Genomic DNA, 27,116 nt, shown 5'->3' with positions numbered 1-27,116 from the left:
TAAGGTTAGCTGTGACTTAACAAAGTCAGGGCGGAAAGTGCCAAGGGAGAGAAAGTCTCTCCTTTTTCTGATCCTGGTCTTGTTTCGCTTGTGACATTTAAGAAGTGCAATCGGAAAAAAATCTCACTGCCTTCGGTGTAGCTGTGCAGCCCTACCCGTGTCTACTCAGAAGCAGGCTACTGAATTCAAGGGGATTTACTCGCATGTAAGTGGACTTAGCATTGCACCTGCCAAGAACATTTTTGTTTAGTCAATTCCATCCAACAGAACACGGACGTGTGTTTTGATTTTTAGCTTTTGATGGTTGAATCTTGAATGTTTTAAACAACTGCTTCTGGAAGTTTCTTTTTTATTTCTTGAGTCTTCTTTTTTTATAGACCACTTCGAGGTTCAAAGCAGCGCATCAAGATTTGCAATGAACAAATAAAAATAACTAAATAAGGATTGCAGTAGAGTAGAACACACACACACACACAATTTAAACCGAGCATTAAAAATAAAGAGCACCCATAAAAAAATTCGGCGTGGTTATGCACAAAACTGGGAGGGGCCTCCGGGAGAGGGGCGGGGCTATTTGCCACCGGGGGCGGGGCCTCTTCCCCGTCGGGGTGGGCGTGGCCAGCCTCCCTGCGCGCCCCTTCGCAGCCGGCGAGCGAGCCACGATGGCGCCCCGGGATCTCCTTGCGCGGCCCCTCTTTGGGCTCCTGTTGCTGGCGGCGCAGCTCTCCGTCCCTGCCGTCGAGGCCGAGACGGACCTTTCCTCGCTTCCCGCGGATATGCTGCTGGCGGCGGGCACGGAGGCTTACGCCCGCGGGGACTGGAGCGCCGTTATCCTGCATATGGAGAGGGCGCTGCGGGCGCGGGAGGCGCACCGGGCGCGCCTGATCCAGTGCCGCTTGCGCTGCGCTGCCAACAGCACCGACGGAGCCCCGTCTCGCCCAGCGGAGGACGAACAGCAGCACCCGGCGCCTCCCGCCGTCGGAGAGCGGCGCCCGCTAGACGACCTCCGCTTCTTCGGGCAGCTCCTCCGCCGCGCCGGCTGCCTCCGCAACTGCCTCCCTGACGGCGCCTCCCGCTACCAGCTCGGCGAGGAGACGGAGCTGGAGTTCCGCAAGCGCAGTCCGTACAACTATCTCCAAGTGGCTTATTTCAAGGTAGCTTGATCACTTGGATCGGGGACTGATGGCAATAGAATGGGGAGGGGGTTCAAATGGATCGGGACCTTCTCAGGGAGGAAAGGAGTCACGGGAGCCCCTCTGGGGTATCGATCCAGCTTGGTTTGGATTCCTCCCAATCCTCTCTGCGTATTTACCGGGGAAGTAGGCCCCGTCGAGTTCGGTTGGATTCAGTTTTAGCAAAAGTTAGAGGGGATTGGAAGAGATGATTTGATGCTGCTGGTTGGAGCCCTAACTGATTTTAATGTTCCTTTAAGAATGTGAGAAGAGCTCAAATCTAGTCTAGCATCCTGTTCTCACAGTGGCCAACAAGATGCCTACTGGGACAGCTTTGTCAGCAGATCAGGAGGCTCTTAATCTCAGGGTTGTGGGTTCGAGCCCCACATTGGATAGAAGATTCCTGTGTTGCAGGAGGGTGGTCTAGATGACCATTGGGGTCCCTTCCAACTCTTAAAGGTAAAGGGACCCCTGACCATTAGGTCCAGTTTTGGCCGACTCTGGGGTTGCAGCGTTCATCTCGCTTTATTGGCTGAGGGAGCCGGCGTACAGCTTCCGGGCAATGTGGCCAGCTCTAGCGAACCAGAGCAGCCCACGGAAACACCATTTACCTTCCCGGCAGAATGGTACCTATTTATCTACTTGCACTTTGATATGCTTTCAAACTGCTAGGTTGGCAGGAGCAGGGACCGAGCAATGGGAGCTCACCCTGTTGCGGGGATTCGAACCACCGACCTTCTGATCGGCAAGTCCTAGGCTCTGTGGTTTAACCCACAGCGCCACCCGCGTCCCCTTCCTTCCAACTCTTACAATTCTACAATTCTGTACAACTCTTACAATTCTGCAATTCTGTACCATGGAAACTGGGAAGCAGGCCCTGAGTCGTCCGTGTCCACTCTCCCCTCCTGTAGTTCCAGCAACTGATATTCAGAAGCATTGCTTCCTCCCACAGTGGAGGCAGAAACATAGCTATCAGGGATAGTAGCCATTGATAGCCTTAGTTTGGCTAATCCTCTTTTAAAGCAGTCCAAGTTGATGGCCATCATTGCGTCTGAATTCCCCAGGGCTGGCCAATTCCCAAGAGACTGCGATCTACTCATAAAGACTAGCAGTGATCTACCCCCTTTTAGGGGGTTCAGGTCAAAGTTGTTGAGCTTTCTTGAAGGAGGAGGCGCAGGGCAAAAAGGTTGAGCGTTTTTAGGGGAGCAAGACTTCTTTGGGGAATCCAGTGATCTACTGGTGATCTACTACAGACATCCACTGATCTACCGGTAGATCACGATCTACCTGTTGGACGTACCTGCGAGTTCATGCACTGTCTGAAGAAGTACTTTCTTTTGTCGATCCCTGATCTTCCAACATTCACTTTGATTTTAATATTCATGTGCAAAATTGTGCTGTCTCCACACCACTGCCACTTTAAGCCTCACTGAACATGGTGGTACTTACTTCTGAGTAGGCATGGAGGGCGAGAAATTATTTTCCTTCTTGAACAATAAGCTGTGTGGCCTTTCAGTGATCTAAAATGATAGCAAGTTCAGGACACAACCTAAAGTCAATACAAATGCCACAAGCATTTGTGGTAGCTAAAGCAAAGCCTCCCCAGTTCAGAGCAGTATACCTTCTCTTATGGTGGGACTTAAATAGCGATGGCAGTCTCTCCCCCCACACTTGTGAGCTTCCATGCAGTATTTCTGGAGACAGATTATTGGGCAACATAGACTTTTAATCTGATTCGGCAAGGTATCTCCTTTGAAGAGGAGCCCTCAAAGTTTTTTATTTTGAAGATACAGCAATGAGATAATTTAGGAGAGATGGAACTGAGAAACAAGGAAAACAAAGAGAATAGGGAAAAAAGCTTGAGAGAAAGGACTTGTGCCTATGGGCCTCACTGCCACTTGGTGGGCTTTTGAAAGAAAAAGGTCAGTGGCCACTAGTCAAAATGCCTAAGTTGAACCTCCAGGTTCAGAGGCAGTTTAGCACAAAACACATTTTTTCCATGCCCTGCTGGTGGGCTTCCCAGAGGTGCCCCCCCCCCACTGTGGAGAAACAGGATGCTGAAGTTTGGTCTGATCCAGCAGAGCTGATCCATGCCATGACCTAAATGAGACAGCTGTTAGTGGCTAGGGCAGGAGGTCAAGTATGGCCCTCCAGGCCCATTTATCTGGCCCTTGGAAATCTCCCCAGGCCTTTTGACGACTCTGCTTTGCACTCCAGATACTTCCCCATCACTAGCACATGGCCCTCAGAAGATTTCCCAGAAGGGAATGCGTCCCCCTGGCTGAAGAAGAGTCCCCGTCCCTCCACTAGGCAGTCCTGGCAGTAGGGAAAACGCTTCCTTGCCATCTGACATCGTGTAGGTTGAGGTCGAAGAAATGTTAATAGGTTCTATGGAAAGAAACAGAGAAACTAGGCTACAGGTACAGAGACTGGAGGAAGGAGAGAGAAAGAAAACAGAAATTGCAAAGCCGCTAAGAGACAGAGCTGAAAATCTGCACAATCTTTCGCATCTCCGCCTGCAAAATTGGATATAATAATAGCGGTTTATCGTGCAAGCTCGTAAGGATTGCAGCTAGATAAATGCATGTGAAATACGCCAAGTGCTTTAAAGTGCCATACAGAGGTTGAACATATTATTAATCGTATCTGTGTCATAAACTGCAGCTGTGGGTGAAAATAATCACACTGGGAGCAAGCAAAAAACAGCACCATCTGCATCTCGAAACGCATCCATTATCAGAGAAATGGTTTTGCCGTTGCTGGCAATCGCAAGCAAGGAGAGCGCTGTTGCCCTCCGGTCCAGCTTGCAGTGTTCCCATTGAGACTTCTGATTAGTCACTGTGACAGGAGGATGCTGGACCAGGTGGGCCACTAGCCTTGGTCCAGCATGCATCAGATCTGTCTCACATCCATGCTTAGGACTGGACCTGCCACTGCATTTCAGCCCCAATCCTGCTGCCACTGCCCCCATGGATGAACCTATGGGCTTTCTCTTTTGCCTCATGCACCGGTGGCTGGGTCAGCTGCAATGCCATTGACCAATGCCTGGACTTTGCCCGAGTCCTGAAAGTATCTCCCCTTTGTTGGAAGCCTGGGAAAAGTTGGACAACTGAATCTGCCACTGGAAATCTGAAGTCCTTCCAGATTTCCTGTAGCACAATTGGAAAACTAAGGAATACTTTGTCCTTATATAGGAAGCAGCCTTGCAGAAAGCCCTGGGTCTCGGTTGCAATGTCTGAACAGAACAAAGCAGAGATGGAGGAGCTGATGAGTTTGAGCTGCCTGGATTCAGGGACAGTTTTTGCAGAAAGGGTTTTGCCTTTAATCACTTTTCCAGTTCTGAAGAGTTGACCCGGCCTCTTATAGTCTCCATCCATTTGTCTGCCACATGTTCACTCCAGCCACTTAGAAAGCGTTTTTCCTGCTCCTTCCCCTGCGGCCAGAAGTTCAGCCCTTCCTCTCTCGTCTCTCTCTCTCCTCCCTACTTCCTTAGGAGGGGCAATGTGCCACGTCCATAGAGGGGCTGCGCAGGAAGACGAAAAAGAGGGGGGCCCTCCCCTGTGGTCTCAGGTTTCAGAGCAAATTCAACAACTGGAGTGGAGAAAGCAAATATGGAAAGAGCCAGGCTCTCTTTCTCCCCCACCAAAAACCAAAACCCCGTTGACTTCTCTGTGTCTGATTCCTAAGCTCTCTCCATTCTTAAAAGGCAAAAACCCGCAGTTTAATCCTCCTGCTTTTCCTATCTATCGGATAGGGTGATTTATGTGCTCCAGTTGGCTGCCCTGCCTTCGCAGTGAACTGCTTGTGGGGTGTTTGCATGCCTTCCTGTTAGTTTTGGGGGGCCCTCTCTAGAAATCCTTTTCATTGTGCGTTCGTGCAAAGCTGTGCTCATGATGGTATCAGGACGGTTAGACGCGTTGCACAGACATACGCCTTCTTTTCCGATTGATGCCTGTTCCAAAACTTCCTGCTGGAATCTTTTTGCAAATGTTCAGGTTCTTTTTTTTTAATATACTTTCAATCATGCTTTATTGTTTTTAGAAAACACAATCCATTAAAACAGCAACAAATCACTACGCAGGCATTAATAACAGCAGCAATCAGGTTTTTCCTCCAAAAGCCCTTTAATATATATATATGTATATCTTTTAAAAATTAAAATACAGTGGTACCTCGGGTTAAGTACTTAATTCGTTCTGGAGGTCCGTACTTAACCTGAAACTGTTCTTAACCTGAAGCACCACTTTAGCTAATGGGGCCTCCTGCTGCTGCCGTGCCGCCGGAGCCCGATTTCTGTTCTTATCCTGAAGCAAAGTTCTTAACCTGAAGCACTATTTCTGGCTTAGTGGAGTGTATAACCTGAAGCGTATGTAACCTGAAGCATATGTAACCTGAGGTACCACTGTATATCAATCATTTTCCAAATAATAAAACCAATTAAAAACCCAGCAACAGCAAAAAATAGGGGATGTCCTTTAAGAGGGATCTGACCAGCTTCTTTAAGATGACTTCTAAAGCACAAACATTGGAAGCATTTCATTGTCTATATCTGTCAGCAAACTTGAATGGAGTGGCCATAAGAAATCTCATTCATTTTTTTCTGCTTTGATGTGCTGTAGCTCCAGAATTGCCCCTCCAGATGGCAATAATGGGCTAATCCTGGGGAAGCATCACAGAGCCGTGAATAAAGCAGAATGATGTGTGTGGACTGTTGCAGAATTCATACAAGCAATTTGAAGGGCGCTTTGAATGGTGGTCGAAGGGGGTGAGGGAGGGGCAGCCTTTTCTGCCTCAGGCAGCAAAATGTCTTTGGCTGGCCCTGAAACTCTCCAACAGCAGGGCTTGTTGTTGCAATTTTGGTAATCTCAGGTTCAGCATCTCTGCATGTGTAGAAACTGGACTGTTATACAAAAGTAAAACATTTTATCTGCCCGGGCTTTTGGTTTTTAATTGGGAGGGTCACTTGGGTGTAACTTGGCTGTTTTCATGCTCATTTTTTATAGTGGGGTAGGGAGAACTTGTGCAGGATATATATTTTAAAAGAACTCTTTGTTTGCATCTGATCTTAATGTCTGTTAGGTCTGTTTTTGTTGTGCACTTTGAGACACGGTAATCATCATCATCATCATCATTATTTTCAAAGCTTTGCTCGCTTCAGCCTCTGATACAGTGGTACCTCAGGTTAAGAACTTAATTTGATCCTGACGTCCGTTCTTAACCTGAAACTGTTCTTAACCTGAGGTACCACTTTAGCTAACGGGGCCTGCCGCTGACGCGCAATTTCTGTTCTCATCCTGAAGCAAAGTTCTTAACCTGAGGTACTATTTCTGGGTTAGTGGAGTCTGTAACCTGAAACGTCTGTAACCTGAAGCATCTGTAACCCAAGGTACCACTCTACTCTTTACTAGCATATCCTATACTAGCATAGGGAAGTTTTTAATATTTAATGCTGTATTGTTTTTAACACTTGATTGGGAGCCACCCAGAGTGGCTGGGGAAACTCAGCCGGATGGCCGGGGTATAAATAATAAATTATTATTATTAATCCCCACACCACACCACAGAGGTTTGGCTCAAACAGTAGAGGACCCCTAGGCTGTGAAAGGCTCCCCAACTTTGGTCCACCAAGTTTCATCTTATGCACTCAACACTGTCTTTATTCCTCCCTCCCTCAGATCAACAAGCTCGACAAAGCCGTGGCCGCAGCCCACACATTCTTTGTGGCCAACCCTGACCACATGGAGATGCGGCAGAACTTGGACTACTACCAGATGATGGCAGGCGTCAAAGACTCTGACTTTGTCGACTTGGAGGCCAAGCCGCACATGGTGAGAACACCATTGGCAACTGTACTTCACCCGTGCCCAGATTCTCCCTCCAACACACATAAACACACATGCACAGAGAGGGTCCATATTCTGCCCACAGGAGGAGCCAACTCCTAGGGCCTGAGGGATCTCCAGCCCCCCAAATAAAATATTTGAGGGGATTGTCCCGTCCCCCTCAAGTTGATGGGCATTGCCATTCAAATGGTGTGCATGCACCACATCATATGATCGATTATGAGGGGCGTGGCTTACCTCCCCCCTCCCCAATATTTTATTCAAAATGGTGCCTCTCATTCTGTCTATGAATTATTACCTAAGCTGGTCCAGAATCTATCCTGGGCTACATATATTCCGCATTTTGAGCCACAAATGTGGTCTCCAAATGGGTCTTTCTGTGGACCGTGTGGCTTTGCACAAGAGACTTAGCAAGTAGGTGTCAGAGTTCAATCCTGCCCAGGGCTGAAACCTGGGGACACCTGTGAGGAGGAGGGGAGGCAGAACCCTCCCCCTCACCACAAAAAAATAAATAAATAAATTCCGGCATCCCTCAACATTCAAACACGGTCATTCCAGCCATGAGAATGGAGGTTTCCACAGCAGCTGCTTGGGTTCCTGAATGGAAAATTCCCACCACAGGGCCTAGAGGTGGCCAATCCTGTTTCACCGCCTGAGGTGAAACAGCAATTGCTGCTGGCCCGCTCCCCTTCTATTGCCGGAACCTCCCAGTTCTTGCAATAGCCAGGGTTCTCCCCAAAGCATTGAAGGCACCTCAAGTTCTGGGCTCAGGGACAGGTAAGATGAGTGGCAACACCACATGCTGGAACACCTCATTCTTGCTGACAGTGGCAGGAACAATGGGGTGTGCTGGTCCAGACCAGAGCAGCTACATTGCTTGTCGAGCCAAACTGCTGCCAGTATATAACACCTTGCTTGTGGGATTCGCACTGGTGGCCAAACTGCAACTGGGCCAAGTTTGAGGTGCTGCCGTATAAGGCACGGTGCTTCTTACTGTACACCTGAGAGACGGCCTGCTCCCTTACATATCTCCTCCCGGTTTCAAAGATCCCAGAAGGCCTCTCCTCATTGACCTGCAGCAGGGCCTCCAAGGTGGGTGCCCCATTCTGGGGAATCCGACAGGCACCCACCCTCTGTGCTTTCCAGAAATAACTGGAGGAATTTTTGTTCTGACAGGCATTGCCAGCTAGATAAAAAGGGTCTTTGCCATGAGCCTTAATAAAGTCTGAGAAATCAAGATTCCTCCAAGCATATGCTATGTGCAGCCTAGCTAAGATTGAGGTTGGTGGACTAGCTTCCAATCTGTGCTTCCCATCTCTCGCACAAGTTCTGACTGCTTCACATGCTTTCCCCTTTTTTTGTAGGAAGAATTCCGCCTGGGCGTGAGTTACTACACGGAGGAGAAGCCCCAGGCGGCCATCTTGCACCTGGAGAAGGCACTTGAAGCCTACTGGGTCGCTGACACAGAGTGCCGAGCCCTTTGCGAGGGGCCGTACGATTACGAAGGCTACAACTACCTCGAGTACAACGCGGACCTTTTCCAAGCTATCATTGGTGAGCCCCAACCAGCGGCCAGAGTGTTGTGGATGAGCGAAAGAAACTCAAGGAATTCTTTTCTCTAAATGCCTAAGCGCCCCATTCACTTTGTGGCTGGACTGCACCACTCAGGAGCAGGGGATGTGGGTGGCGCTGTGGTCTAAACCACTGAGCCTCTTGGGCTTGCTGATCAGAAAGTCAGCAGTTCAAATCCCCGCAGCAGGGTGAGCTCCCGTTGCTCTGTCCCAGCTCCTGCCAACCTAGCCGTTCCAAAGCACGCCAGTGCAAGTAGATAAATACGTACAGTGTTACCTCGGGTTAAGTACTTAATTCGTTCCGGAGGTCCGTTCTTAACCTGAAGCTGTTCTTAACCTGAAGCACCACTTTAGCTAATGGGGCCTCTCGCTGCCACCACGCCGCCGGAGCCCAATTTCTGTTCTCATCCTGAAGCAAACTTCTTAACCCAAGGTACTATTTCTGGGTTAGCGGAGTCTGTAACCCGAAGTGTATGTAACCCAAGGTACCACTGTACTGCTGTGGCAGGCAGGTAAATGGCATTTCCGTACGCTCTGGTTTCCGTCATAGTGTTCTGTTGCCCCAGAAGCGGTTTAGTCATGCTGGCCACATGACCCGGAAAGCTGTCTGCGGACAAACGCCAGCTCCCTCGTCCTGAAAGCGAGATGAGCACTGCACCCCATAGTCGCCTTTGACTGGACTTACCTGTCCAGGGGTCCTTTACCTTTTTTTTTTTAACCACTCAGGAGCATACAAAGTGAAGAGGGATGGGAGTTGGTTTGCCAATGCAGTCTGGGAAAATTAAATCCAAACCACAGCTGCAAAGGGGCAAAGCTTGCATTGAATGGCAAGTCCTGTTTGCAAAGGAACAGTCAGGAGCTCACTTTAAGGATTGTTCCTTGTAGCCACAGCCTTTCCTGCCCCACACCTGACATCACATATAACATTAGGTGTGGTGTAGGAAGCCAGGGTTTGGTCTGTCCTGGGTCTGATATGGCATACAGCGTGTAGGTTACTGCCTCTGGCCTGCAAAACCCCCCTCTAACTCTCTGGTCAGTTCTTAAGAAGAAACCTGGTTTGTCGTCGTTTGTTGTTTTGCCAGATCACTACACACAAGTGTTGAGCTGCAAGCAAGGCTGCGTCACAGAACTTGCATCTCAAACCGGAACTGAGAAGCCCATTGAGGACTTCCTCCCATCTCATTTCAACTACCTTCAGTTTGCCTACTACAACAGTAAGTTGAGAGAAAAGGTCCAGGTCCAATCGTTCTTATTTTTGTGGTAAGAAACTGGCCTGTTTTGTGGTAAGAAACTGGCCTGCTTCCCCTTTCAGTTGTTTTACCCTGTGCCACCTTTTCCAGGAAAAATTATCCTTTGGCCCCTCATGATATCACATACCTAAAACGCACCACACATTGTACACTATACAATAAATGTGTTTTTCTAGATAATGTGTTAATATATACACTTCGTAACACCCAAAGAGGCTTCTAAGCGGTTTGCAAGTACAGTAGTACCTCTGGATACAAATGGGATCCATTCCGGATCTTCATTCGCATCCTGAAGTGAATGTAACCCACGCGGGTCGCTTCCGCGCATGCGTGTGACGTCATTTTGGCCATCTGCGCATGCGCGAGCGGCAAAACCCAGAAGTAACACCCCTTCAGTGAAGCAGGAGGAGAAATGGAAGGGGCTCCGTTTCTCCTGCCGCTTTGCTGAAGGAGCACTGCGCAGAGAGGGAGAGATATTTTTTTTCTTGTTCTCCCCCTCTAAAACTAGGTGCGTCTTATGATCGGGTGCGTCCTATAGAGCGAAAAATACGGTACATTCTCCCTCCACTGTTATGCCTCTGAATAGCAGTTGCTGTTGCTCCCAGGTCCTGCTTGCAGGATTCCCCTTGGGGGAACTGATAATCCGCCCCTCTGGACCAAATGGGTGCCTGGCCTGATCCAGATGCAGGTCTTCTTCTTTTTACGTCCTTATGCAGGTTCTCTCCCCTTTTCCAGGCGGCGACTACGAGAAGGCCATTGAGTGTGCCAAAACCTATTTGCTCTTCTTCCCTAACGACGAAGTGATGAAACAGAACCTGGCCTACTACACAGCTGTGCTGGGGGACAACCTGGCCACGCCCGTACGCCCCAGAAAGGTGGGTGTCCTGGCAGGTGGGGTACAGGGGCTCACGGGTACAACGAAAAGCACACAATAAATATCAAGACTAAATAAGTGAGCATATTATTAAAAAACAGCACTGAATCAAAATATAACCGTTTTAATAACACAACAATGCGGAGGGGATGCATAACACACATACACACAGAGAAGGCCTGCCACAACACAACGGCCAGTTAGTGGCTAAAGACATATCTGAACAAGAAAAGAAAGTCTTTTCCCCCCACAGGGATTCTTAGATAAATGTTATTTTTTTCCCCATTTTACACATATTTGCTGATTATGTTTTTTACATCAATCCATATTCTGCGTTTTCTTCAACTTACCTCTCCTCCTTTCTACAGTTACTTATTTTATATATTTTTATTACTGCTATCCCATTTATATTAGAAAAGAAAAGGAAGTCTTTGCCTACCAGCAAGAGGAAAGCAGAGAGGGGACCATCCTAGTATGGAGTGAAACTTACTTTTTGTAAATTTCTTCAGTGAGTGGGGTCTTAAAAAGATGCTTTGGGGTGTGAGGAATTCAAACCTACTATTCTTTTTGTGATCGGACAACATTTAGCTTGATAAGTCTATATTTGATGAAGAGGCACATAAACTGCTTTCGGGAAACCAAAGAATTTTAATTTTACCTCCTGTAAATGTCAGGTAACCATAAATATAACTGAAAGTGCTTGGCAGCCATTTTTGATTATTTCTATGCAGTTTTACACAAATTCACTTACCAGGCAAAACTAGATTGTATCAATTAAACCAAAATATGTTTCAGATTCCCAAGTCGTGTTACGACTTTTTAGCGCCACCCCCTTTTTTTGGAATTCAAAAGTTGAAACAATTCAACACACCCCTACTGGCCTAGGCTCCCCGTGGAAAGAAGTTCCACAATCTGGGAGCAGCTACTAAGCTCCTCTCTCACACCAAACATGCCTGGGAGGGTGGCAGGATTGAGAGAAAGGCTTCCCTAGGAGATCTCAGACCCCAGGCTGAGGGAGATCTGGTCCTTCAGCTGAACCACGCCACAAGGTTCCCCACCCCTGTGCTGGCTAATCGAGGAATCTGTTTGATTTGCCCGCTTGTGACTTTTCTGTCCTCCTTTTCTCCCCCTGCCCCTCAGGATGTCGAGCTCTATTGGAGACGCAGCCTTCTGGAGAAAGAGCAGCTTTTCTTCGCCTACGACGTCTTTGGGATCCCCTTCGTGGACCCGGTAAGAGGCGGCTCCGTCGGCCTGACACCCGTTCTGTTTTGCCCTTTTTTTAAGGAAAGGCGGATGAGGGGAAAGTGCAAAGTATGGGGCCTAGGGCTTTGAGGTGGGGAAGTGACAGAGCTGGCGCTGTGTGAGTCAAGGAGGAAGGGATCTGTGGATAGCTACATGTTATTGGACTACAGTTCCCATCACCCCCAGTTTCTGAACACAGTGACTGAGCCGCTGAGTCCAGGAAGCTCAGCAGGCCCTGAATTCCACCACCCCTGGTTGTACGTTTTTGGTGAATTCCTTGCGCTAAGTTCTTTTTCTCTCCCCCTGTTTTTAAGGACACTTGGACACCGGAAGAGGTGATACCTAAGAGGCTGCAAGAGAAGCAGAAGTGAGCGCCTTTTCCAATAAACTTTCTCCCCCCCCCCCCCCCGTTTTTTAAAATGCTTTTATATGCCACTTTTTCCTTCAAGGAGCCCCAGGTGGCCCCCATGGCTCCCCTCCTCATTTAATCCCTAGAACAACCCTCTGAGGTAAACGGCCTCGGTCCAGTATACCTGAAGGAGCGTCTCCACCCCCATCGTTCAGCCCAGACACTGAGGTCCAGCGCCGAGGGCCTTCTGGTGGTTCCCTCATTGCGAGAAGTGAGGTTACAGGGAACGAGACAGAGGGCCTTCTCGGTAGTGGCACCCACCCTGTGGAACGCCCTCCCTTCAGATGTGAAGGAAATAAACAGCTATCTTATGTTTAAGAGGCATCTGAAGGCAGCCCTGTTTAGGGATGTTTTTAATATTTAATGCTGTATTGTTTTTAACACTTGATTGGAAGCTGCCCAGCATGGCTGGGGAAACTCAGCCAGATGGATGGGGTGTAAATAATAAATTATTATTATCCAAGGCTGAGAGGCAGGGACTGGCTCCAAGGTCACCCATTGAGAGCTTATTGGCAAAGTGGGGATTTGAACTCTGGTCTCTCAGGTCCTAGTCCAATACTCTAACCACTACACCATGTTGGCTCTCTACTTATGTCTCTGCCTTGCTTGTTCTCTCTCTGGCTTCAAAAGCCTAACTATAGCTCGGAGTTAGGCTTTTGAAGCTGGCTCTCCTTCCCACATCTGCATGGGAACTCTTTCCCCCAACTTCAATTGGCTCCATTCCAAGGTCTACCTGTTGACCTTCCAGCCAATGACACCGCCCTGTCTCTCCATTCTCTGCAGGGTGGAGCGCGAGACGGCAGCCCGCATCTCGGAAGAGATAGGCAACCTCATGAAGGAGATCGAGAACCTGGTGGAGGAGAAGACGAAGGAGTCCACGGACATGAACAAGCTCGTGCGAGAAGGTGACAGGGCAGCCTGGGTGTTTGTCGGTGGCCAAGGGGTCTCTTCCCATGGCTCCCACTGTGTCTCCAGCTCTTGTGTCCCAACTGCAAGGTCTAATCCCTTTTCTTGGGCTTGGGGAACCTGCAGCCCTCCATAAGGACTCCCAACTCCCTTTAACCTTGACCGTTGGCTATGTTGACTGGAGATGATGCAGGTTTCAGCAGCATCTAGAGGGGCCACACCCCTGACATGCCTCTAACCTAGCTTCTGCCGCCTCCTCTCTGTTTAGACTGCTGCAGTGACTTATGCATGGGGCTGCCCTTGAAGACAGCTCCTAAACTGAAGCTAGGACAGAGCTCGAGATTGTTGACTGGAAGGACGAGGCTTAGTCCCAGCTCCAGCTGCACCCAGCGGCCAATTGGCTCCCCCAGAGGACGATGGACTATGGCTCCCAGCATCCCTATCGGTTGAGGGTTGATGGGAGCTGGAGTCCAGCAGCATCTTGAAGGGCCTCTAGGTTCCATAACGCCTTGACTGCTTCTTGTTGCCTCACACAGGAGGCCCCTTGGTGTACGATGGGCTTGGCATCACCATGAACTCCAAGCTGCTCAACGGCTCCCAGCGTGTGGTGGTGGACGGCTTTTTGTCCGAAGAGGAGTGTCGGGCACTGCAGAGGCTGACCAATGTGAGTAGCTGACCTTCAGGTCCCAGAACAGCACTGTGGATGCTCTGGGAGGCTGCAGCTCACTCTAGAATCTTGGTCCAGGGTGGTTCTTTCTCAGCTCAACTGCCTTAGCTGTTTGTCTGACCCTAGAGATGCACGGGGATTGAACCACGAGGGGCCTGTTCTCAAGCTCTGTCATTTGGCCTGAGATGAGTCCTGCTTGAGGGACGCGCGTGGCGCTGTGGTCTAAACCACTGAGCGTCTTGGGCTTGCCGATCAGAAGGTTGGCTCTTCGAATCCACACAATGGGGTGAGCTCCCATTGCTCTGTTCCAGCTCCTGCCTACCTAGCAGTTCGAAAGCACGCCACTGCAAGTAGATAAATAGGTACTGCTCTGGCGGGAAGGTAAACGGCGTTTCCATGCGCTCCGGTTTTCGTCATGGTGTTCCATTGTGCCAGAAAGTTTAGTCATGCTGGACACATAACCCAGAAGGCTGTCCGTGGACAAACGCTGGCTCTTTCATCCTGAAAAGCGAGATGAGCACTGCATTCCATAGTCGCCTTTGACTGGACTTAAACGTCCAGGGGTCTTTTACTCTCTTTTTTTACCTGGGGTTTTCACCACAACCCCAGAAGAAAAAGAGGACTGAAATGTTCAGTTTTACTTGGAGTAGACTTGCTAAGATGTGTAAGACTGAATCAGATAAGTGTTGGAGATGCAATGAGGTCAAGGGTACATTCTTTCATTTGTGGTGGATCTGTAAAAGAGTATTGGGAAATAATTTATAATGAATTGGAAAAAAAAGTTTAAAAGCAACCTTTCCAAAAAGAAAAAAGAAAAACCATAGTCCTTTTTGTTGGGGATAATTCAGATGGAAATTCCCAGGTGTCAAAAAAGGTTATTTATATGCCACTACGGCGGCTTGTGTTTTGTTAGCCCCAAAATGGAAATCTAGCGAGGTCCCAGCCAAAGAAGAATGGCAACTTAAACTGATGGAATACATGCATCTTGCGGATCTAACGTATAGAATAGGAGAACAAGAAGAACATTCGTTTAAAGAAGATTGGAAAATGTTTATTGAATACATGGGGGGAGGGGAATTGTGTACACCTGAAAACATTGGCAGCATTAAGATAAATCCAACAATGTAAATAAGTATCGATGGAAGTAATAATGGAATACGGAATGGTTTAGTTTATATAAAATATGCAGGGATTTATGCTACGTAAAATGAACCATGGAAACAGAAGGGAAGTCATTGCTGTTTTAAAGGTTGTATAAATGAATATTCTAAATTGTAAAGCACAATCTGTAACACAAAAAAATTATAAATAAATAAATGTTCAGTTTTATATATATATATATCTTCTCTACCCTCTCCCAACGCAGGCAGCTGCCTCTGCCGGGGATGGCTACCGCGGGAAGACCTCTCCACACACCCCCAGCGAGACTTTCTATGGTGTCACTGTCTATAAAGCACTCAAGGTAAGCCTCTGAAAGAGCAGAAATCCAGGCTCAGCCTTCTGAACGTAAGAGGGGGGGGCCCTGATGGATCAGGCCGATGGCACCCCTAATCCAGCATCCTCTTCGCACCGTGGGAAACCCACAAGCAGGATTCGAACACAAGAGCCCTCTCCCCTCCTGTGGTTCCCAGCAGCTGGTATTCAGAAGCATCGCTGCCTCCAACGGTGCAGTTTTGTAGACACAAATTGCTTGGATGGGCCTGTTTCCTGTGTAAATCTCTGTCTTTGTCATCAAAGACGCAGACGGAAGTTGCTTTCAGTGATGTTTGGGCTGTAACAAACACAGAAAGCATTGCAGCCTCCTCAGCTAGATCCCAACCTTACTGTGGAATAATAAGCCATGGCCGTTTGTTCCCTCAACTTTTGGGGAGTTTTGAATTGTCGTTGTTAATTTTTCTTACCGATAAACGTTTATTATTTTTGTTTTGTTTTTTAATAATAATTTTTATTGAGTTTTCCATATTTGTCATAATCACATTTTGTCACATATATCAATAACCTTAAACATTGCTCGACTGAGCACCGATCTCCTTCCCTCCCTCTTCTGACTTCCGAACATGTTTACTAAATTCTTAGCATCTCTATAACCCCCTTTTTACTTTCTATCTCCCTTTAACATTTCACCTCATGATATGTAAATCAGCTCCTTATATTCACATTACAAAACATTCCAACTCAAACCTACAAACGTTTTCAAATGTTTGCAATTTTCTTTCATATAAAATATAAATTTGCTCCAGTCCTTTTGAAACAGTTCGCCGCGCCGATTCCAGATCTTCCCCGTTTGTCTTTTTCGTAAACAGCTATTGAGGTGGTTGTTTTTGCTGTGTGTGTACACCATCAAGCGGCAGGCCTAGGATAGCTCAACCGGTAGATCACAGGAATCTTAATCTCAGGGTTGTGGGTTCAAGCTCCAAGTTGGGCAAAAGATTCCTGCATTGCAGGAGGTTGGACTAGATGACCCTCGGAGACCCATCCAGCTCTGCCGTTCTGTGATTCTGCGAAATGTCATGAAATAAACAAATGAACCAGGTGCCTGGGTCAGGGAAGATGGAGCACAGAACCTGTTGTCTTTGGGGCAGTAGTCCATTTTTAAAGCCGGTGAGGGACCAGGGACAGGCCGCTGGAAGAGATAATCAGGGGAGTTGGGCTGGGTGATCATCAGTATGCAGATGATACCCAGCTCTCCCTCTCTTTCAAATCATAACCAGTGAAGGCGGTGAAGGTCCTGTGTGAGTGTCTGGAGGCAGTTGGCAGGTGGATGACGGCTGACAGATTGAGGTTGAATCCTGACAAGACAGAAGTACTGTTTTGGGAGGATAGGGGGCAGGAGGTGTATGGGGACTCCCTGGTCCTGAATGGGGTAGCTGTGCCCCTAAAGGACCAGGTGCGCAGCCTGGGAGTCATTTTGGACTCACAGCTGTCCTTGGAGGTGCAGGTCAATTCTGTGTCCAAGGCATCTGTCTACCAGCTCCATCTGGTATGCAGGCTGAGACCCTACCTGCTGGCAGACTGTCTCACCAGAGTGGTGCATGCTCTGGTTATCTCCCGCTTGGACTACTGCAATGCGCTCTACATGGGGCTACCTTTGAAACTACAACTAATCCAGAATGCGGCAGCTAGACTGGTGTCTAGGAGTGGCCGCCAAGTCCATATAACACCCATCCTGACAGACCTACATTGGCTCCCAGTATGTTTCCGAACACAATTAAAAGTGTTGGTGTTGACCTTTAAAGCCCTAAATGGCCTCAGCCCAGTATACCTGAAAGAGCGTCTCCACCCCCATCATTCTGAGGTCTAGCTCCGAAGGCCTTCTTGTGTTTCCCTCCCTGCGAGAAGTGAGGTTCCAGGGAACCTTGCAGAGGTCCTTCACGGTGGTGGCACCTGCCTTGTGGAATGCCCTCCCATCAGATGTCAAATAAATGAACCACTATCTGACTTTTAGAAGACATCTGAAGGCTGCCCTGTTTAGGGAAGTTTTTAATGTTTGACCGTTTATCATGTTTTTAGTATTCTGTTGGGAGCCGCCCAGAGTGTCTGGGGAAACCCAGCCAGATAGGTGGGGTATAAATAATAAGTTGTTGTTATCCGGGACTGGAACCTCCTCTGTGTGCCTCTTAGGGCCCTCATATCTATGGGACCGCCTCTCTTGGTATGCCCCGCAGAGGACCTTAAGGTCCATGAATAACCATAGTTTAGAGGTCCCGGGCCCTAAGCAAGTCAGATTATCCTCCTTTATTATCAGCCTTTTCAGTGATGACTCCGACCTGGTGGAATGCTCTGTCCAATGAGACTAGGGCCCTTCAGGATTTAACTTCCTGTCGTCGGGCCTGTAAGACAGAGCCATTCCGCCTGGCCTTTAATTTGAATTCAGCCTGATCTTTTATTTCCCTTCTCTTCCTTCCCCCTCCCCTTTTATGAAGATCACCTGCTCTGAGACCCCACAGCTAATTCTCCTCTGGTCTCCTCGCTGGCCGAAGTAGGACCAATTCAGCCAGCTAGCCCTGGGGATTATCTAATTGATTTTTGAATTTTATTGTTATTCATGTTTTTATACTGTATTTTATGCTGCTTTTGTAATTAAGTGTTTTAAAGTGTTTTAAATTTGTTGTTAGCCGCCTTGAGCCCGGTTTTTGAACCGGGAAGGGCGGGGTATAAATAAAATATTATTATTATTATTATTATTATTATTATTATTATTATTATTATTATTCCTCCGCAGCTGGGACAGGAAGGCAAAGTGCCCATGCAAAGTGCTTACCTCTACTACAATGTGACCGAGAAGGTCAGGCTGGTGATGGAGTCCTATTTTCGCCTCGACACCCCCCTGCATTTCTCTTACTCCCACCTGGTGTGCCGCACTGCTATTGAAGGCAAGTAGGGCATTCTGCACATCCTCTAGCGCAAAACACCCTGCCTCAGGCCACACCCCCTCACCAGCCTTGCCTCACACCATCTCTGGGTGTTTCTGGCCTGGCTGGAATGTGTCCTCCAACTCTCGCCAGGCCTCTTGCCTGCTTGGAGTTTGCCTTTCCAAACGCACCATGAGGACTAGGAACGTGAAGGGCTGCTTTCTTTCGAAAGCCAGATCCTTGGGGTAATGGAATCTTCGCTGCGAAGCATGGCAGGCTGGCCGCAGTGGTGCAAACTTTCAGCGCTGCCTGTCTCCCATGCAGATAAACAGGAAGACCGGGCAGATCCGAGCCACCCTGTACACGTGGACAACTGCATCCTTAACGCAGAGGCTTTAGTGTGTGTCAAAGAGCCGCCTGCCTACACATTTCGGGACTACAGGTAATGGCTGTGAGGTAGTGGAGAGAATGAAAAATTCCTTCTCCACTGACAAGAGCAAGGCACTGCGGTGGTTGTGCTCCTGAGCAGCTTTTTGACCTCCTAAGGAACGGTACAGACCCTGTGCCCCTCTAGATCAGCCTTTCTCAACCTGTGGGTCCCCAGATGTTGTTGAACTACAACTCCCATCACGCCTAGCTAGCAAGGCCAGAGCTCAGGGATGATGGGAGTTGTAGTCCAACAACATTTGGGGACCCACAGGTTGAGCACCGCTGCTCTAGATGTAGTTGGACTACGACTCCCATCAACCCCAGCCAGTGTACCCGCTCGTCACGGAAGATGGGAGTTGTAGTCTATAACATCTGGAGTGCCACAGCTTCCTCATCCCTGGGCTAAAGGCTCCTGGGAGCACCATCTGGAAAGGAGGCTGTGTGTTGTGTCCCTGCATGAGTGGCTGCTCTGCCAATGGGGAACCTGAGGATCTCTAGATGTTGCTGGGCTACTGCAGCAGCCATCAGCCCCAGCCAGCATGACCAGCAGTCAGGGGTGAGGTGGGAGTTGTAGTCCAGCAACCTCTTGAAGGTCAAAAGTCTCTTGCCCTGTTCTTAAGATAGTTGGCGAGGTCTAGCTGCCTGAAGACCCACCCATTTTTCTGGTGGTGGAGCCAGGTCAATCAGCAAGAGGGAGTTGCAGGATTGCATAGTTCACTCCCTCTATCCCTGCAAGACTTTTCTCTCTCTCTCTCTCTCTCTCTCTCTCTCACACACACACACACACACACACACACAGAGAGAGAGAGAGAGAGAGAGAGAGAGAGAGAGAGAGAGAGAGAGAGACTGGGCTCATGTTCATGACTTTTGCCTTGTTTATTTTCTTTAAGTGTCTATCCCAGGTTTTTCCACCAGGGGACCTCAGAGCTGCTCCAAAGACTTAACGTTACCCAACATGAGAGTAAAGCGATTAAAATACCCATTTAAAACAATATAAGAGCAGCCTGTCAAAAGACCAGCATAGGGAAGACATGTCAGGCACAGGTAGCCAACCTCTGCCAGGTTATTCTGGAAATAGCAACTTGCTGGAGTCCCGTGTCCGGTTCTGGGCACCCCAGTTTTAGAAGGATATCGACAAGCTGTAGCATGTGTGGAGGAGGGCAACCAAGAGGATTAAAGGGTCTGCAAGACAAACCTTATGAGGAATGGTTGAGGGAGTTGAGTACGTTTAACCTGGAGAAGAGGAGACTGAGAAGTTGATAGGATAGATCCATCTTCAAATAGGCTGTCCCAAATGAGATATAACAACCTTGTTTTCTGTTCTGTGGGCTGCAACGCTGGCACCCAAGGGAACATGTTTGGTTCACCTATCTGCATACATTTTGCTCAGCCCCTTCTGCTCAGAAGGACTTGGCGGGGTTTCCAATTTCCATCTTGAACAATGAGGACTAGAATCCCTCTTTTTTTAAAAAAAAGAGGAAGGAAGGAAAGAAAGAAAAGGGTAGGCAGTTCTGATGCATATTCCCTGCACTATAACAGAGTCTGCCTTTGCTCCATAATGCACTGCAAATTAGAATCTGGAGCAGCAGTTGCCATTATGGTGCCCACGGGTGCCATGGCGCCCCAGTGGTCTCCCCCTGGTGCTTGTAGAGCCTCTGAGGGCCCCACCCCATGGCCACGTGGTAGCAAAAGACCGATTATCTTTTTTCTCCCCTGAGAAGAACATAGAGCTGAAAGGGGAAGTGTGACGCTCTTTCTCTCTTCCTCCTCCAGCTCTGTGCCCTTTTTCAAGTCTCAGATCTGTGGATGTGCCCACGACGCTCTCTTAAAAAGGCAAATGAAGCCAGTGGCTAAAAAACGTTGACAGCCCCTGGGAAGAGGGTCCTTTAAGGACACTTTCAAAACGAACCAGGTGAAAGTTCGTCTGTGTGTTTCTCCGCTCCACCAGAAGGAAAGGCATTGACATAATATCTCCCCCTCTCCTCTGCTAACTCTAGTGCTATTCTCTACCTAAACGGTGACTTTGAAGGAGGAGCTTTTTACTTCACGGAGCTGGATGCCACGACGGTGACTGTAAGTCGGTCCTTTCTCTTTGTGTTCTGTGCTCTTACAGGTGTCTTTGGGCAAAGGGAATCCCCCCCCCCCGGTCATCTTTGCTAGACTCCACAGTCTGTGTGTGACCCTTGGTGCAAACGAGCCAGCCCTGTATTGCCTCCAATATTCGCCCTGCTCAGAGTAGACCCACTGAAGTTAGTAGATTTCATTCATTTCAGCGGAGCTACACCCCTTCTGTGCTGGATTCCGACGTCTTTCGTACATTGCACAAAGAAGCGTAATTGGATCTGGACACATCAAAGAAGCGTTTCAGTTAAATGCATTATAAGCTTTGTACAGTGGTACCTCTGGTTAGGGGACGCGGGTGGCGCTGTGAGTTAAAGCCTCAGCGCCTAGGGCTTGCCGATCGAAAGGTCGGCGGTTCGAATCCCCGCGGCGGGGTGCGCTCCCGCTGCTCGGTCCCAGCGCCTGCCAACCTAGCAGTTCGAAAGCACCCACGGGTGCAAGTAGATAAATAGGGACCGCTTTCTAGCGGGAAGGTAAACGGCGTTTCCGTGTGCAGCTCTGGCTCGCCAGAGCAGCGATGTCACGCTGGCCACGTGACCCGGAAGTGTCTTCGGACAGCGCTGGCCCCTGGCCTCTTGAGTGAGATGGGCGCACAACCCCAGAGTCTGGCAAGACTGGCCCGTACGGGCAGGGGTACCTTTACCTTTACCTTTACCCCTGGTTAAGTACTTAATTCGTTCCGGAGGTCCGTTCTTAACCTGAAACTGTTCTTAACCTCAAGCACCACTTTAGCTAATGGGGCCTCCCACTGCTGCCGTACCGCTGCTGTGTGATTTCTGTTCTCATCCTGAAGCAAATTTCTTAACCTGAGGTACTATTTCTGGGTTAGGGGAGTCTGTAACCTGAAGCGTATGTAACCCGAGGTACCACTGTATAAGAAATCGGGTTAGCAAAAACGGAATTCCACAGCGCCATCTGGTGTCACAGTGTTAAAATGCACAAACCAACACATATAAAGCGAATTCTCTTTGCCAATGTAGCTGAGTCGTAGCTCTCTCTTCCGCTTAATGTTAGCAGTTATTCCAGGGCTCACCAACAGATGCACCGGTGCCCCCCTGAGTTCCCATGAGGTCTCTGAGCCTCCTTCCCACTCACTCAGTGGCCCTCAGTTGCCACGTGGTGAGAGTGGTTTGTTTTGTCTCCCCTGAAACTTCCTTCCTAGGAGGAGGAAGTTTGAAGAAGGAGGAAGTTGGAAAAGTCACACTCTTTCCCACTTCCTTCAGATCTGTGTCTTTTTCTGGGAGTGGCAAGAAGGGTGGGGGTAAATACTTTTTTCTTTTCTTTTTAAAATCCTTTTTATTTGATTTTACAAAAATAAAACTATAACATTCCAAATGCAAATCCACATGTAGATATTACTCTGAATCTCACGACTTCCCCCCATGCCCCCCTATTATTAACATTTACAGCTGCATATTATTCCATACTCTATATTTCATATCAGTCCAATTTATTCATGGTAGATAAATAGATAATTTATTACGGTCAGAGACCAAAATCCATGGTATCTGTTACATTACAAGTGAGATTAAAATCCTGCTAATGTTTCCATCTGCTTGTCGTGGTCTCCTAGATCAGTTATAAATTTTTCCCATTCTTTTTAAAAGTTTTTGTCGTCTTGGTTCCTGAGTTTCCCAGTCAGCTTTGCCATTTCAGCTTAGTTTGCCATTCCTCTCTGGTAGCGACTATCTCTGGGCTAGTAACATGTGAGCGGCTGTACATAAAAAGTCTTTTCTGCTCCTTTGGGATGTCAGTACCTATAACTCCTAATAATAAAGCCTCTGGTTTTTTTCCACAAAAGTTATTTTAAACATTTTTTTCATTTCATTATATATCATCTCCCAGAAAGCTTTTATTTTCTTACCCACCCACCACATATGATAAAAGGTACCTTCTTTTTCTTTACATTTCCAGTAGGTATTTGTACCTGTTCTATACATTGTTGCTAACTTACTAGGAGTCAAATACGAACAGTATTTGTTCATGAATCCTAATGTGCCCACTGGCCTAGAAAGGGTTTGGGACTACAACTCCCATCAGCTCCGGTCAGCACAGCTATCCTGGCGAGGAGCAATTCAGTTTGGGGGGTGCTGTCCAAATCAAAATGGTCCTCTGATCATTTTTTTAACGTTACATTTTAATCTTAAGTTGTATTTTAATCAATTGTTTTTATACCTGGTGTTAGCCGCCCTGAGCCCGGTCTTGGCTGGGCAGAGCGGGGTATAAATAAAATTATTATTATTATTATTATTATTATTATTATTATTATTATTATTATTATCCCCTTTGTTGGTTTCCAGGCAGAGGTTCAGCCCCAGTGTGGCCGGGCTGTGGGTTTCTCATCAGGCTCCGAAAACCCGCATGGTGTGAAAGCTGTGACCAAGGGCCAGCGCTGCGCCATTGCCTTGTGGTTCACTCTGGACCCCCGTCACAGCGAACGGGTATGTAGAATGGCTGTCGCTTTGCCTCACTCCTCCTTTCTCAACCCCACCATGCCCTTCCTTTTCTCCCTCCCCCATATCCAGACCTGTGTATAAAATTCGGCAAAAAAAAGAGGGTTTTGCTGTGTTTCACTTCTGCATTGCAGGCAACTCGGCCTCAAGTTTTCTGCCTCCGCCCTTTCTCCCAGGGAAGGGCTTTCTAAAACACCTGGTTGTTACACAGAGGGCAGAGCAAGGAAGCTTAGTGGTTAGGCGCTGCATCGAAGCAGATCTTTTGGCTAAGCGTTTGGAGGTGCTTGCTAAAAGGCAAGAGCTGTTTAGGTCCCGGATATGGATTCTGAAGATCCATTATTGGCTAAAACGACTTTTTCTTCCCAGTAGGGTCTGGCACCCTTAACTTTAACAGACACATGCAAAACAAAAATGGGGAAATCATCACTGCAAGAGGAACCAAGAGGAACGTAGGTTTCACACTGCAGGCTTATCTGTGGATATGAAAAAGCTGAATCCACAATTAAGCAGTGAATAGGGGGATGTTGAGCTGCAATACCTCATGAGTTGAAAGGACAAGGTATCCAGAAATTAAAGATAACGGGAGGGGGTTTATCCAAAGCGAGGTATTTATCCAAAATAGAAATACCCAAATTTAGAAGAGCTTTTTACGTTTGCCGGATTTAATGTCCTTCCACCAGCAGGGCAAATTTGAAGGCAAACCATATTCAGAGCGAACATGCCTCTGTGGTTTGAAGGAAGTTGAAACTGCTACTCAAGCCCTCCAGTCACGCAGCAAACCCCCAAGCAGAACTGATGATTATTACTTAAAATACTTAATAGAGAACAGAGAACCAGACACTACCTTCAAAGTGGCTAAATTCCGTGCTGCTTCTATAAAATTAAGGAGACAAGCTTTGAATGAATCTAACAACCAATGTCTAAGTATAATAAGAATATTTTTTTAAAAAAATTATTTGTACCCTGCCCTTCCTAGCCAGAGCCGGGCTCAGAGCGGCTAACATCATCTAAATAATACATTATGCATAAAAACAAGCAATTGATCAATTAAAATGCATCCCAAAATTAATTTAAATAAATTAAAAGTAAAGTTCAAACTGGACAAATGACAATCCTCAGGTTTAAACTGAAAGCGGTTAATACTCACCAGGACCAACCAGTTTCCACTGATATTATAATACCCTGTGAGTGGGCTGGGAAACCTCCTTCATGCTTGTTCTTATACAAATAGAAAATGAGTCGGACTGAACCCTGACCAAAGGCCTGGTGGAACAGCTCCATCTTGCAGGCCCTGTGGAAAAATGTCAAATCTCGCAGGACCCTGGTCTCTTGTGAGAGAGCGTTCCACCAGGCTGGTGGTTTTAAATTATGTTTTAAATTAGCGGTTAAGGTTTTAGTTTATATGTTTTAGCTGTTTTATATCTGAATTATTTATTGTGTACTAGCTGGCAGAGCTTAATATTAATCGATTTATGTTTGTATGCTCTCTGCTGTTGCTGTTGTATATGTTGCACTCTGGTCAGTGACCAAAATATTCAAGAGCTGTTTGATTGTAGGCCAAGCTGCCTAGGAAGATGGTGTGTTCTCCTTGCCTGCAAGTGTTTAAACCTGGTTGGGTGGCTGAAACTGCACCCCATAATGAACAGGGGGCTAGAATGGATGACCTCTTAGGGATGTACCAACGATACAGTTCTACAAAAGGCTTGCTAGTTTGCTCACCTTGTTCTCCTCTCATACCTTTCATAATTTCCCAGGCAGCCCTGTGGAGAAATGTGTTGGGGTGTAATTAGATGCTAAAGGGGGGGGGTATATTTATTAGATACTACATTTGTGCATTCAGCAGAGTGCTATCCCTTTGCAGCTTAAAAGGGAAGCTTAAATAGGCTAGTGTTAGCCTTTTAGTGTTAGCAACCCAGGATGCTTTAAGGCAGAATGGATTTTCCTGTTATTTACCGCCTATTCTCCCCCTTAAAATTGCAACCACACAGTCTTGTAAAGGGTAAAAATAACACAAGTCACTCAGTATGCCTGCTGAAGAATAACAGATGCAGCCGGTTTGTTCAGACAGGCTTAAAGTGGCAGTTCAAGTTACTAAAACATGCTAAAGTCTAGCTTAAAATGGAGTCTGAACTTTCAGCTGTTCTCATGGCTGAGAAGGGTGGAAAGAGGATGAACCCAGGCAAGGAAGAGGATATATAGCTATGCCTTTTTCCTGCCAGGACCACCAAGTTCCCCCTAGCAGTTTTTCAGGAACACTCTGTGACCCTCAGCCCCTTCATGCGCCTTCTGGCAAAACATGAGTCGTTGGTTAAATATCCTGCACAATGGGCAGCTGCTTTGGGTGCGGCTGCAGTTTCGCGGTCATAGCACCTGCTTTGCATGCAGAAGGTCCCAGGCGGAGCGCATTTTGGGAGCCCCTGTTGTAGAAACGATAATGTCAGATGGCAATGGTGGTTGCTCGTGAGTAACCAGTCAGGACTCCGACCTGTCTTTTGCAGGTTTTATTTTGGTGCAAAACTATTTACAGTGCAGAGCCACAAGTTCATGTCTGCCTCAATTGCTAGCAGAATCCAAGAGCTTTGTCACCCCCAGCCTCTTCCTTCCTTCTTTGCATTTTACACCTCTGTGCAGGGTGGGCGACGGAAGGGGCGTGCTTCCCTCCCTGCGGCTTGGCCAGGAGCGGTGCTGAGGCTCCCAGCAGCATCCTCTGGTCCTTTCCCCTCTTCCCCACTGGAGATGAGGCTTTCCTCACCACGGGAAGAGGAACTGATTCGCAAGATTTTCGGAGGTTCCCTGTAACCCAGCTGCCCCTCTGCTTCCCTACCCTGTTCCGATGGCAGTACCCTGACAGATAATAATGAGAGCTGAACCCCACCCCACCCCCTGTAACTAAGTCTCCTTCCTCATCTGCCGCAGGAGAGAGTCCAGGCCGACGACCTGGTGCGGATGCTGTTCAACACGGAGGAAACAGAGTTGCCTCCAGAGAAGGAGACCGTGGCGGAGAAAGAGATCGTGGCAGAGAAGGAAATCGTGGCAGAGAAGGAAATCGTGGCAGAGAAGGAGATCGTGGCAGGGAAGGAAATCATGGCGGAGAAGGAGATCGTGGCGGAGAAAGAGATTGTGACGGAGAAGGAGATCATGGCGCAGAAAGAGATCGTGGCAGAGAAGGAGATCGTGGCGGAGAGTTCCATGCCAGCCCCAGCAGAAGACCCCGAGCAAGACGCCACTTTAGGGAAAGATGAGCTGTAATCTCCCGCACGCCAACACACAAATGTACACAACCAAGAGAGCCCAACGAGAGGCACCAACAGGCAGAACTTTTGGGATACTGAGAAGCATAGTGGACCGCCAGCCTGTGGATTGGGACCCTCGTCCGGCACACAAACAAGACTGAACATGACCACCTCCCAAGTGCCTTACATACGGTTGCTGTGGCCCAGGAGGATTTCTTTGGGGGGAGAAGGGGGAAGCTTCCTGTTTCTGTCTGCCTCTCCCTCCCTCTCCCCCTCCCCTGATGTTCTGTTTCTCCAAAGGGGGCCACACCACCAACTGTGTTTTCTTTTTCCTCTTCTTTTTTTAAGGGTCCGGAGGGGTAGCCAGTTTTGGGGTGGCAGGGATAGCTCTGCTGCCCAGAGACTTGAATTCAAATCCCCACTCGGCTGCGAAACTTAGCAGGCGACTTGTGGGCCGGTCGCCATCTCCAAATCTAACCTACCTCACAGGGTTGTTGTGAGGATAAAAGCAGGGGCAGCCCAACAGGCCCTGTCCTGAGATCTGTGGAGGAAGAGTGGGATGCAAATGTACCAAATAAAATAAGATGGATACCA

At 48.0% G+C, this 27,116-nt stretch overlaps 1 protein-coding gene across 1 annotated transcript; it reads left to right on the top strand.

Annotated features, from left to right (window-relative positions):
- Positions 1 to 627: 627 nt before the first annotated feature.
- P3H1 (prolyl 3-hydroxylase 1) lies at positions 628 to 27,116 on the top strand. The gene is made up of 15 exons (XM_081923558.1): positions 628 to 1,154; positions 6,848 to 7,000; positions 8,380 to 8,569; positions 9,669 to 9,800; positions 10,572 to 10,711; positions 11,851 to 11,940; positions 12,267 to 12,319; positions 13,145 to 13,266; positions 13,804 to 13,931; positions 15,301 to 15,396; positions 18,157 to 18,307; positions 18,611 to 18,728; positions 20,713 to 20,788; positions 23,137 to 23,277; positions 26,206 to 27,116. Exons 1-15 carry the CDS (start codon positions 663 to 665, stop codon positions 26,536 to 26,538), a joined length of 2,415 nt encoding a protein of 804 aa, XP_081779684.1. The 5' UTR covers positions 628 to 662; the 3' UTR covers positions 26,539 to 27,116.

This window comes from Podarcis melisellensis (assembly GCF_964234715.1).
Source record: "Podarcis melisellensis genome assembly, chromosome: 8".
In the NCBI taxonomy this organism is placed as follows: Eukaryota; Metazoa; Chordata; class Lepidosauria; order Squamata; family Lacertidae; genus Podarcis; species Podarcis melisellensis.
Note: the sequence above shows the minus strand (reverse complement) of the source record. Positions and strands in the feature narration are given on the sequence as shown.